Raw genomic sequence first — 14,406 nt, forward strand, 5'->3', positions numbered from 1 at the left:
TGATCCTATAGAAATGTTATGAATAACATTACTTGTGCCCATTTCTTGCCTCATGATATTATGAATAATATACAAACTAGGGCGATGTCATCTTTATAATATATTCGTTTCTTGATCTCTCGAGTAAATTATAAGTATATAGTTGACAGCGCTTCAACTATATTGCATGCATTTATAATTCTACTATATCAAGAGGCCCAGCAATATCATCACTCATTATAATTGAGGAGCAATGATATTATTGACATATATCTTTTTCCCGCACAAGCCATATACAAATAACTACTATTTTTATCATTATGTGTAATAAACAACTTTTAATAGCAATTACATTATACATTTCTCATGTAAAAAAGATAGTCTCATATCTTAGAATCCGTAGACATAATTAAAACATGAATGATACAAACACAATCCATATAATGTTTTATTTGTTAGGTCTTGTTCAATATATGGAACATTTCATACACTCGTGTTATCAAATGATAATATTTTATCAACATTCATAGAACTACAATGTACTTTAATTAACACGACAATTCTTTTGCGATATATTAGTGTTCCATGCTAATTATCACAATTGTGAACATTTTAGAGTTATATGTTTATTATGATTTAGAGTTCTATAGTTTAAGACTAAGATAATCTTTTTGAACACTTCTAAAGTCAAAAATTAAACTCAAGAAACAAAATGTATACAACATTCAATTCATAAACTCAACATATAAAAGTAATTAATAATAAAAGATAATTTTTAGAACACAAAACTAATACCCTCATGTAATATTTTGTTGTTAGTTTATCGGTATGAATATGCATAAAAAAATTGTATTAGTTCATTGACTAAAAATATATGTAAAACTACTTTGTATCCGTTATCTATAAAGTGTTATAAATGTACTCTTTTTTTATTTGTATGTCTTTCTTTACCAACAACGTTATTTGTGATAACAGCTTTGTACCAAACAATATATATGTCTCAAATTTGTGATTGTGTCACAATCTTTAATTTAATGCATGCACTATTACACCTGCACCATTATTTAATTGGAAAGGAGACTAGGGATGGAATTTGATTTAGAATTTTGATAATAAACTTCATCTCTATATGACTTCTTAACCTACATATTAATTTGGTAATGTACATACTAATATGTATCTATAGTTTATATTTCACACTTCATCTAAATTTAGCAAAATAAAGCCCTTATTTTGATAACTAAAATATGCACCTATATATACTTAGAAGGTATATTCAGCAAAATATAGCATTATTCTTTGTTAGAAACACTTAATCGCTAAAATAAATAATAAGTAGGTTATGATAACATTATATAGTACTTGCAACAATTAAATTCCGGAGTACACCATTTCATATGTTCGTATTGTATAATATTTACATACAAAATAATAGTAACGGTATTTAATTAGCAATGTTTTTACAGGGAATTCGAACGAAAATCAATTAATAACTACGCTTATCCATAAACAAATTAATTCAATTTGACAATGATGGACCATTGATGACCTTAATTAATTGTTGATGTTTACTATTGATGGGTATTCGTTTTTTTTTGTTTGCTTAAAAAACACGTCATTATTATCCAAAAAAAAAAAGGAGGAGAAGAAGAAGACATGTTAGATTGACAGACAAATAACAAAAAAAGAAAAGAAAAAGGAAAACAAGAGTCCGGGCCCACTTCAAATATTCAAGAAATATATAATTTACTAAGTAATTTATTAATTTCAATACTATATTTTTCTTCAAAAAAATATTGTTTTCAAACTAATAGAAGCGATATTTTTTTTAAATACATAAACAACACATGCATACTCATTCAAATTTTCTATAGCTTTATGTAAAACGACAAATACTTATATATAGAGTATGGCTAATTTGCTACCAGATCTGTGAGCCATCTAGGGGTGATTAATGAGCGAGCATGAGCGAGTTAGGGTATGCTCATGCTCGCTCATTAAGTAAATGAGCGAGTTTAAATGAGCGGATAAATGAGCGAGTTGTAAATGAGCGAACTTTTAATGAGCGAGTTATGAGCGGCTCACGAGTTATGACTTATGACTCAAAACAAAATTATATAGTATGCCTACGCATAACAAAATTTGTTAAAAGTCATCATAACAAAATCCAATCAATTGTCATAATTCATTTAAATGAATTGTTATGACTATTACTTGTTTTGGGCTTTAGGCGGAGGTTTTGGTTCTGCCGATTTACAAAAAAAATGAATATGAAACTATGAATATTAGTATATTACACATGATTAAATGTTACATTGTGCTCACTATATTACACAGGATTAAATATGAAACTATGCTCACTATCTATCAATCTTAATGAGGCAAGGTTGATGTTACACATAATTACATAGGATTAAATGTGGCAGGGATTAGATGCGGCAAATTCTTAATGAGCGAGTTATGAGCGAGTTAGATCATGCTCATGCTCGCTCATTAAGTAAATGAGCGAGTTGTTAATGAGCGAGTTTAAATGAGCGGATAAATGAGCGAGTTTAGGCGATCTTTTAATGAGCGAGTTATGAGCGGCTCACGAGTTATGAGCGATTTACTCACCCCTAGAGCCATCCAATTTAATTTTAGATTTGTCCATTGATAAGATGCTGATTTGAATTGACGGAACACGAAAAAGGCTCAGTCACCCTTCTCTCTCGTTTGAAGAAAACGAAACCCTCTCTCTCCGCTCAATCTCGTTTGCGCGCTCTCTCTCTCTCTCTATCCCTCTCTCGTTCGAACTGGCAGCGCGCTTGCGCCTCCCCGACCTCTATTTCTCCTCTCTTCTCTGTTCGATTTCTCATCCTCCTCTCATCACTGTTGTGGCTCGCCTCCCATCGTTCCGCCCAGGTTTGCTCTCAGGTTTCCTCTTGAATCCACCACCCGACCACTGCTCTCTCAAATCGACGACCTGACAACCCCTCTCACTCGAATCGATGTCCTTGCCACCTCCTCTCTTCAAATCGGCGTATGAGGGTTTTGGTGACAGCTAATGACGATGAGGTATCTAAGGGAATCGTGTATCACCTCGCCAAATTCGGATGCATGTACTGTGATTTGTGATTTTTTTTTTCTTTACTGCTCCAATTTCGAAGAAAATTCAAGCTGAAATTAGCAATCCCAATCACTAGGTTAAATATTGAATTATTGTAATTTCTCCCAATTTGAACACTATTAAGGGCACGAACCTGTAGCAGTAGAAAAGTGATTCAAAACATATCTCAGTTGTATCATTGTGTAAAATTGGGAGTATTAGTTCTGATTTTATTCACATGTCTTTTCATTTAAGGTTGGTATTGAAGCATAATCAAGTGGTCAATTTGAATTTTGAAGAAGAAAAGGAATTGACTTCGATTTAGTTGTAGAGCTAGCGTGGAGCAGCTATGGTGGATTGAATGCTTTTTGTTAATTGTTACACTTATGAAGGTAAAAGATAGAAGAAATTAATTTTAGGAAAATTTGTTGGCTCATATTTACATTGTACCAGTATAATTACAAAAATTTAGGCCTAACTATATCATATTACAGATTAAGTCCAACTTAACCTGTGTAATTACAATTAAAAATGACATAATTAAAAAATTATTTGTTCTCTCGCTGTCACAGCCCGGGTGCTACTGGGCTTGCATTTGATATCACAAATGAAATAGAAAAGGTGGAAACAACAAAATATAAATTATAAGAATCAGACATAAGATTAACAAAAGATCATTTTGAGATAAAATAAATTGCCCTTATAATGGGAACAAATATTTGCAGGCTTTATGCATGACTGTCTTGACATAAGTGAAGAAAATTTGAGAGATTTAAGAGGAACCATCATGACAACAAACAAGTGCATTCTCAAGTAAAAATTTTGCTTAATATATCTTGAGAGATTTTGCTTAACATTAGTTGAAGCAATTTTCATAAATTTGAGAGGCTGATTTTAATTTTTCAGTGTATTAGGCTGATTAGTCGTGCTAAAAAATGTCGCTGGCTTTGCACATTTTCAGAAAATGAGCCCTGATAGGGCCAATAGGCATAATTTAAATGTGAGGGTTATAATGGCAATTTTACAAAAACAATTAATATCAATTTTATCCATAATTAAGCACATTTATTAAATTTGACAATGACGGACTATCGATGCAGAGATGAATAGTTGATGAATTGATGTGTTTATTATAAATCAGATTGTAAGAACTAATCTTTAATATAGTGATAAAGAGTATCGCTTTCCGTATGGAAGATGTGGGGTTGAAATCTCCATGGAAAAAAATTATTTGCAATGCATAATAAAGAGAAGATTTGAAAGACAAAGACCTTCATCTCTTTGAAAACAGAAAAATATCTGATTATTAGTATCATGATTTTCGTTTTTGAAAATATAAGTTTTATGTGAATGTCAATGATTAGAGAGGAATTGCCACTCAATTAATGTATAGCTGGTGGATGAATATAAAACGATGTGACTTCGTATTTATTTGCTCGAAAAAGATTAGTTGAAGATATCATAAACAAATTTAAGAAAAAAAAAAATGAAAGAAGGCCCACTTTAAAAAGGACAAATTTATAATACTATGATTTTTTAATACATCAAATAAACTATTTTTTCTTTCAATTTATTAACAAATCGTTAGAGAGTGTATGTGATTTTTTTTTTGAAAAAGGTGTCAGTAGATTCTATGAAAATGTAACTTTTTTTTCATATGAGACTGAATTATATTTGAAAGTACTAATATCAAATATTGTAAGTATTTATATCTCGTAATGCAAGTGTAAATAGTTTATGTATATATTGAGTGTTTGTACATAAAATACTCTATCAAAAAAAAATTTCATATAGCATTAGATGACATCTAAAAATATTAATATCAAGTATTACAAGTATTTATAACTCGTTATGCAAGTGCAAATAGTTAATATGTGAAATATTTGTACTTAACATATTCTATCAATTTTTTTCGTTGTTTTATAATATAGCACTGGATAATGTCTAAAAGTATTTATATCTTGTTAAGCAAGTATAATTAGTTCAAATATCAAGTATTTGTACTTATTCTATCAAAACATTTTTATTGTCTAAAAGTATTTGAACTCATAGCCTCTTCTCCTTTGAAATCAAGGTCCATGAGAAAGTATTCTTTTATTTTGTTTTATGTAGATGAAAAGTTGGATTATTTTTTCCTTTCTTAGAGAAGGGATCGGATCGTAATTCTTTACTAAGATTTTGATTTTGATTTTGATTTTGATGATTAATGAGTTAATTATAAAAGGTAGTTAAATAGTGGACGAAGGAGAAACAGGAGATGGAGAAAGAAATAATTACGCTTATTTTTATGCATGTACTATATATTACATCTGCACTCTGCAGTATTATTTAATTAATTAGTTGAAAAGAACACTAATTAATAATTAAGGATGGTATTTGATTTAAAAGGAAATGATTTAGAATTTTGACAATAAGTATTCCATCTGATCTCTATATGACTTCTTAAAATATATACTTATATATATACTGGAAAGGATTATTCAGAAAAATGTGGCATTATTTTTTGTCAGAAGGACTTAGATATAAAAAGTAAATAATATATCGGCTATGATAACATTATATAGTACGTACGCCATTTGATCATATGTTCGATCGTATTGTATATCAAAATAATTGCAACGGTATTTAGCAAATGGTTTAATTTACAGGGAATTCTAACGAAAATCAATTAATTAATAACTACGCTTATCCATAAACAAATTAATTAAATTTGACAATGATGGACCAATGATGAGCTTAATTAATATTTAATAGTTGATGTGTACAGTGTACTATGGAATTGTTAGAAATATGATTGGAGAGAAATTGTCAATTGATTCCCGGGCCCGGGTCCACTTCATATATTCTTGCCATTTAGCATTTACCAAGTAATTTATTTTCAAATTAATAGATATAATATTTTTTTTAAATAGAAACAACAAATACTCATATAATTTTTCTATAGCTTTATCTAAAACTACAATAAGTTATTCCCAAATTTTATTTATTTTTAGAAATAATATATTTGCACAAAAATAAATATCATACGAAACGCAACATAAAATCTAATTAGTTTCCTTATTTTGGTTAGACGTTGTATCTCTTTTGCGGTTTTGCCTTTAAATTAAAAAAACACATATTTTTTCATAATATAATATAAATATGTAGGTTTAAGGTATTTTGATCTGTACTGGTATCAACCAGTGTTGTAAATAACGGTATGTGGTCGTCAGACGAACGGGGTACCGCCAAGTGATTAATCGGTAGGCGGACAATTTAACGTTTTTATTAAATTTATGTATATATATCATAATTTATTAAAAATAATCTATTGAACTCATTAAACTTATCAAATAAATTTAATTTAACTTAATTTCATTATTATAACATGACACTACACTTATTTTTTTTAAAGTACAAGTACTTTACATGTGTCAATAACACATTTATTTAATAAAAAAATAAATTCAAAAGTTAAACTTTTTTCAAATACTAATAACATATTATGTGAAAGAAATGAAACATTCTAACATTCTAACATAAAATCATTAAATTTAGTTTATAATAACAACTTAATTTCATAAATGAATATGTCGTACTAATTGAAAAAAATTACATTGGTAATTAGTAAGAAAAAAATATAATAAATAAATAGAAGAAGAATTAATCAATTTTAAAGTAAGTAAGAAGAAAAAATATATATAAAAAAATATTGAATGTATTTCCAAGTACAAATAAAACTACAATACATGATTTATAAGACTTATTTCATACACTATCACATAAAATAAAAAATTTAATGTGAAAAAAAAAATTCTGAAAAAAAATTGAAAAAAACGAGAATAAACGGGAATAAACGGTCGATTAAACGGTAAAATGGCCGATTAATCAGAAAAATCTATAAAAAATACTCCGTTTAGTATATTCGTGATGATTTGACCGCCGTTTCTGATTAAACGGTTGATTAATCGGCCGTTAAGACCGTTTTTTACAACACTGGTATCAACGATTCAACCCCATGCATACTTCACAAATCTGCCCACCGACTTGTCCTCAATAAAAAAAAAAAAAAAGAGGAGGGTTCAAATGCCTCCATGTTTTTGTGCCTCCATCATGCCTCCATCTCTCTCCATTATTTTCAAAGTTCAAACAGTCGATCCGAACCGCTCAACCTAACCTCCATACTAAAATATGTTTGGAGACCAAATTTTATATTTTTAGGAATTTTTTTACTATTTTTTTAGATAGGTACAAAATTAGTAAATCTGAACCATCTAAAAACAGTATTTTTGTACCTATCTAAAAAAATAGTAAAAAAATTCCTAAAAATATAAAATTTGGTCTCCAAACATATTTTAGTATGGAGGTTAGATTGAGCGGTTCGGATCGACTGTTTGAACTTTGAAAATAATAGAGAGAGATGGAGGCATGATGGAGGCACAAAAACATGGAGGCATTTGAACCCTCTCTGAAAAAAATGACAAATCAGAAGTTTCAAACTATCAACGTTTTTTCCAAACAGAAGCCAGCTCATCGAAACTGATCGCGCTACACCCAAACTCGATTCTACCCATCCCAATTTCACCCACTCTCTCTGGCAACGGGACCCACTCCCACCTCCTCGCTATTCTTCCCTTTTCCTCCGCAAACTCGTAGAGTACGGCGCCGTTTCGTATCTCCGACGGATTGTACACGTACCCGCCTCGCTGTGTTCCGCACACCTCAACCAAGCAGCTCTGCCATGTAGCATATTCTCCCTCTACGCTTGGGAACAGCCGTTCCACCATCTCCCTCGGCATCTCCTCATCCAATTTGCTAACCGACCCCTGCAAAGTCTCTTGATTAACCTCCCAAAACCTCATCTTGGTCGTCGACTCACACGCCGGGCTCACTCCCACTACTAACAGCCTCTCGTCATGCCCAATTGCAATAGCCCAAGACTGCACATTCGGGTCGGTTCTCGGCTTACAGGTGGGTCCCCATCTCTTGGTCCTGGGATCAAACAATCCGACTAAGCCGGTCTCCCTCTCCATCACGTAAAGCCTGTCATCAGAAGCCGCAACTGAAAGCCACGTGGCAGAAGTTGATCCATCGAATTCTTCCGGCATCGGCTCGGCCGACTCCCACACGCCGGTATGCTTGTCATAAACCTCGACAGCCCCGACTTCTTCCCCCTCTTCCAGCACCATCGGACAGCCACCACCTGCCACGACAATCCACCGGCCAACTTCTGCCACAACGGCATCCTTCCTCCATACCTTGGGTGCCTTCATCTCCTTCCTCCATGCGGTGCCAAATGGGTCCTCCGAAACAAGCATTGAAGAAAGTGAGAGACTGTGCAATCGATCTCCGGTGGAACCACAAAGGAACAGCATTGTCCCTTGGGATTTTTTATCGGAAGAAGGTGAATTTTGCGGGAGGGATAGCCAGGAGCTGGAGAAAGGATCGAAGGCGTGAAGGGAGAAAATGGGAGAGCTGGGGTGGCAGAGGTGGCGAAGGAGAAGCCAGGGGGAGCGGCGGGGTTGGCGACGGAGGGAGGATCGGACAGCACAGCACCACTCTCGGGAGATGCGTGAAGCCGAGATGAGGTCGATTGTTGGCACCCGAGTCATGACCGCCTCCAAGACATCTCCATAGAGGTCCAAGTAGGGGTGGAGGAGATGATTCTCTGCTTCTGCTTCCAGCGCCGCTGTTTCCATGGAAACGAAATCTAGTCCCATTCTTTTTGTATTAATTAATTTAATTGTATGGAATTGGCAACTGGCAAGGCCAAGGGAGCTATATCTCTATATATATTGAGCAGTTGAGCTAGCTCCCAGCTGGTAAGGAACAGTAGCTTACCTCCTCACTCGTCGCTCCTTACTGGAACTTGTGGTGAGAATCAGAAAATCTGGATCGGTTATTTTATATCGGACAAGTCCTACCTCGTCTCTCCATTGATTCTTTCAATTGGAGAGAATTCCAGAGTAGATTAACTGTGGCGGTGGCTAATTGGTTATGGTCCCAGATTCGGACTCCTCAGTCCTAACTCCTAAACTGTTTTCTATAGGAACGTGTAACAAATAGCTAGCGTCCGTGCGACTCCTAAACTGTTTTTAGGTGAGATTTAGATATCTACAGTAAACTACCTTATATATCGTAATCTCACCTACAAAATAAAAAAGCAAAAATGATAAGTCAATACCACTTGCCAGTTAAAAAGTTCATATTTCATTCAGCACTAAATTGAAAAGCAATATATTTCATTTTTAAATTGTGAAACAAAGAATAAAATAGCCGAGTTAAAATAACCCAAGTAAATTTAAGTCCCAAGTTAAATGACATCTAAATATTACAAAAAATTATCTGAAACCTTCTGTCAAAATCAAGGTTCTAAATAGCGTTTATCGCGTCATAGCGAGGAGCCTCCAAAAATAGCTATAGCAAATAGCGTCGTTATAGCGAAAGCTATGCCGCATAGCGTTTTTTTATTTTTATAAAAATTATATTATATATTTGTACTAAATATCAACATTATTTAGTCTCATAGAACAATAAATAATACCAAATTGATTAAAAAAATTATAATATTCATATTGAACCAATACAAAGTCTAAATTGCGACTCAAAATATCTATAGTAATATTAATATCATAAATTATCGATTTTTTTTCTATTCAAAATATCTTCAACATCATAACATAATTTATCTTTTTTCTATTTAAATTTCAAAATAACCTAGAAATTGAAAAGAAAAAAAAAATCATACTTCTAGTAAAATAAATAGATGATCCTTGAAGAAATTCTTGTTAGTTCCTAAAATTTTCATAATTTAGTAATTATTTATTTGATTTATCATCAGTTAAAAAAAAATCAAGTGCAAAATGAAAAATTTATTATAGCGGACCTAAATTTGATATAATGTAATATTCATCAAAATTAAACAATATCTTCACTATTTATTTATTTTAAAGCCCATATAAATTGAAAAAAAAAAAACCTCATGTTGCATAGCGTGCGCTATTTGCACTACACGCTATAGCGTCCGTAGCTCAAATAACGTGTGTTAATGCTATAGCTTAGCGTTTAGAGTTCAAAAACACTATAACGCTGCTATAGCGCACTATTTAGAACACTGATCAAACAAATATTGAGTTTCCTTCGAGAAGAGCGGTCCTTACAATAACTCAAATAAATTACACCCAATAAGTACGGCCCACGTGATTAGCCTCAAAATAATAATAAAACTAAAAAAGGCCCACAAGTAGAGAGATAGTGTCTTAATGCAACGCGTTGAGCTCTTCGACTTCGACATGGGTGGTCCCAGCTAGGGTGGCAACGAAACAAACCGAATCCAATTTATTATAGTTCGAGTTTTAGTTTGAATAAAATTTGAATTCAACTGAATTTGATTTGTTTCGAAATGAACTAATTTTAAATCAAATTAATTATAAGCTATACATTTTTCGAATCGAAGTCAATCAAATTACAAACTACAAATTTTTTTGACATTTCTAGTTATACCGGTAGTTTATGCATTAATTTTTTTCTCGCGGAGCAAAATTCACAAGATTTTTTTTTTTACCTTTCACGAATTCACACTAATAAATTATGGGCCAATTCAAGATTTCATTACCTTTTACGCTGTTAGATTGATTAAAATCACGGTATGGACCTAGTCAAATGGAACTTATTCTATTGTTAATTTGTTACGTTGCTGAAACATTTTTCTATTATAAGTTACCATTATATTAACAATTTTGAGCTGTGATATAAGTTTGGTTCCAAAGATTAATGGTTGAATCCATTAGTTGTATTATTTGAGATTCAAACCTAAATAGTTTGCGAATCAATTTCAAACGAATTATATCCAGTTTGAGTTTTATTTGAATAAGATTTGAACCGAACTAGTTTGATTTATTTCATAACGAACTAAAATTTTATTTTTACCACCCTTAGTCCCAGCAAAAAGAATACGAGTTTTCTTCACTGCTAGCTGGACAGTTTTATCCACGACTTTTTAAACTACATTTTTTAATAAATAACGATGGATTTTGTCTTTTTTTGGGGCGTTAACAAAAATATATGATTAAATGAAATCTCAATAATTTTTTATTGTCTTAATCCGTAGATGGAATTCATGAATGGTTAATTCACGAGCTAGCAGAGGTGATAGACATAATTAACGTCATGAAGTATTTTGCAATTAAAAACACGCAATCCAGAATCTGTAAATTCAAAATAAAATAGCAAAGAAATTTAAATCTTACAATTCTGAATTGAAGACATTTTTAGGCGGAAGCGTTAGTATTGATCTTCAACGGTTTTCCTCAGATCTAATGATGGAGACCCTTTTGCGTTTTCTTTACTTCTCTTTCAAAATGGATGTAAAGTTTTTCAGAATAATATCAGTTCTGAATCGAAACTCCTCTTCTTAACCACTCTAATCTATCTCTTATTATTATGTTTTTCTGTAGAGAGAGACTAGAGAAAGAGCCGTATCCTTATCAAAGGTACAGATTTATAAAAAAATTATTCTTCAATTAATCATCAAGGATATATATATATCCGTATTAATTTAGGATAATATAGACCATATGCACCTGTTGGATATATGCGCCTCTTCTCATCAGGCGCCTCTTTTAATTATTCAATAGATTAATTAATTAATTAATTAATCAATCAATCTTATTTTTCAGAAATTAAATGGCAAAAAAACGTTTTTAGAATATGACATCCGTCTAAATAGAGAAGGGGTCTTTTATTTATTCTGAGTCAACTTTTGGAACCAGTACATTTATTAATAATAGTAATTTGAATTTTTCCATCAAAAATTCAGATGCCTTTTCATTAATTTCTTTATATGAAATTGGTGCACAATAATAACATAGGCCACATAATAAAATAAAACTAACATTCTCCCACTTGGCCGTAATGTTATAATATAATAAAGCACACATTCAAAATTGGCCAATATAATTTTCATTAATCGTAAACCTGTTTAGTTAGAAATACCAAACCAAACTAATGTAATCATAATAACAAATTGCGTTATTTGATCCCCATTATTTATAGCATTGGTACTCTTTCCAACAATGGTTAATATTTTTCATTCGGTCCTCATAAGTAATTTGCTTAGATTAAATAAAATTATGCGCATCATAACAAGCAAATTTATAAATTCAAAGTCAATACATAATTAAAGACTTAGTACATAACATAATATATATATAGGTTACAACACCAAATCATAATACATTAACTAAACACATGCCGGCAACATGCTCTTTATAAAGAGTGGGTGGAAGCGCTTTTGTTAGTGAATCAGCTAACATAGCTCTTGTATTGATATGTTGTATCATAATAGTACTATCTTTGACAAGATATTTGATGTCAATCCACTTGGATGCACCACTTGATTTGTTATTCTTAGAGAAGAAAACATCAGCCTCGTTAACACAAAATAAGGTGAGTGGCCTCGCAATACTGTCAATTACTCGAAGTCTTGGTATAAAATTATTTAACCAAACTGCTTGACTAGTAGCATGATAACACGCCACAAATTCTGCTTGCATAGTGGAAGATGTCCTTAAAGACTGCTTAGCACTCTTCCATAAAATTGGTCCCCCTGCAAGCATAAATATGTAACCTGATGTGGATTTCTTACTGTCGACACATCCAGAAAAATCTGAATCAGAATAACCAATAACTTCAAGATTATTTGACCTCGTGTAAGTAAGCATATAATCTTTTGTCCCTTGCAAATAGCGTAAAACTTTCTTGGCAGCTTTCCAATGGTCCATTCCTGGATCAGTTTGATATCGGCCAAGCATACCAACTGCAAATGCAATATCAGGACGTGTACAAACTTGAGCATACATAAGACTCCCTACTACCGAAGCATAAGGAATTTGCTTCATTTGAGCACGTTCTATTTCATTTTTAGAACATTGAAACTTGCTGAATTTGTCACCCTTGACAATAGGAGCAACACTAGGAGAGCAATTGTGCATGTTATATCTTTTAAGCACTTTCTCAATATATGCTTTTTGGGATAAACCTAAGATCCCACGAGACCGATCTCGGTAAATTTCAATTCCTATAACATAAGAGGCTTCACCAAGATCCTTCATTTCAAACTTAGTTGATAGAAAACGTTTTGCCTCGTACAACATGTCTAAATCACTACTTGCCAATAAAATATCATCCACGTACAAAACGAGAAAGATAAATTTACTCCCACTAATCTTAAGATATATGCATTGATCTATTGTATTTTCTTTAAATCCAAATTCGGTTATGACCTCATCAAACTTGATATACCACTGTCGTGAAGCTTGTTTTAATCCATATATTGAACGTTTTAACCTACATGCCATATGCTCCTTACCTTCTACAACAAACCCTTCGGGTTGTTTCATAAAAATTTCTTCATGCAAGGTACCATTGAGAAATGCAGTTTTCACGTCCATTTGATGTAGTTCTAAATCATAATGAGCTACGAGGGCTAAAACAATTCTTAATGAATCTTTCTTTCAGACAGGAGAAAATGTATTATCAAAATGTACACCTTGTTGTGTAAATCTTTTAGCGACTAGTCTGGCTTTAAATCTTTTAATGTTACCTTTGGAGTCAGTTTTAGTTTTATAGACCCATTTACAGCCTACAGGTTTAACCCCGACAGGTAACTCAACAAGATCCCAAACTTCATTAATTTCCATAGATTTCATCTCATCATTCATGGCTTCTAACCATTCAAATGATTTATCACTCATAATAGCTTGCTTGAATGAGATAGGATCATCTCCATTACCTATATCACAACCCTCCTCAGTAAGGTATACGATATAATAATCAGGTATGGCAGATCTTCTCTCTCTTTGTGATCTACGTAAGGGTTCTTGTGGCAGCATAGGAGTTTCATCAACATTAGGAACATCATGAACATGAGTTTCTTCATTAGCCTCTTGAACAAGAGGTGTAGAATTTGTAACCTCTCGAATTATCGAAACTGGAACATAAGTCCGATTTTCTTCGAGGTTTACTGTTCTAGTTACATTACTCCCATTAACGTTGCCATTTTCATAAAATACAGTATGTCTAGTCTCAACTATTCTAGTGGTATGTGACGGGCAATAAAATCTGAAATCTTTGGATCTCTCTGGATAACTAATAAAATAACAACTAATGGTTCTGGAATCAAGTTTCTTTAGTTGCGGATTATAGACTTTTGCTTCAGCAGGACAGCCCCACACACGTAAGTATCCTAATTGTGAATTTCTGCCAGTCCACAGTTCATAAGGTGTTTTTGGAATAGATTTACTAGGAACCCGATTTAGAATATGTGTGGCTGTTTTTAAAGCTTCTGTCCACAAAAATTCCGG

The 14,406-nt window shown here is 32.5% G+C and overlaps 1 protein-coding gene across 1 annotated transcript; it reads right to left on the bottom strand.

The window, feature by feature from the left end:
* Nucleotides 1-7,516: 7,516 nt before the first annotated feature.
* LOC144563085 (F-box/kelch-repeat protein At1g23390-like) lies at nucleotides 7,517-14,124 on the bottom strand. The gene is made up of 2 exons (XM_078312468.1): nucleotides 14,097-14,124; nucleotides 7,517-8,757 (listed from the first exon to the last, which is right to left on the bottom strand). The coding sequence occupies exons 1-2, from the start codon at nucleotides 14,106-14,108 to the stop codon at nucleotides 7,546-7,548; spliced, it is 1,224 nt and encodes a 407-aa protein (XP_078168594.1). The 5' UTR covers nucleotides 14,109-14,124; the 3' UTR covers nucleotides 7,517-7,545.
* Between the last annotated feature and the right edge of the window lie 282 nt (nucleotides 14,125-14,406).

This window comes from Carex rostrata, chromosome 12 (genome assembly GCF_964058835.1).
Source record: "Carex rostrata chromosome 12, lpCarRost1.2, whole genome shotgun sequence".
Classification (NCBI taxonomy): Eukaryota; Viridiplantae; Streptophyta; class Magnoliopsida; order Poales; family Cyperaceae; genus Carex; species Carex rostrata.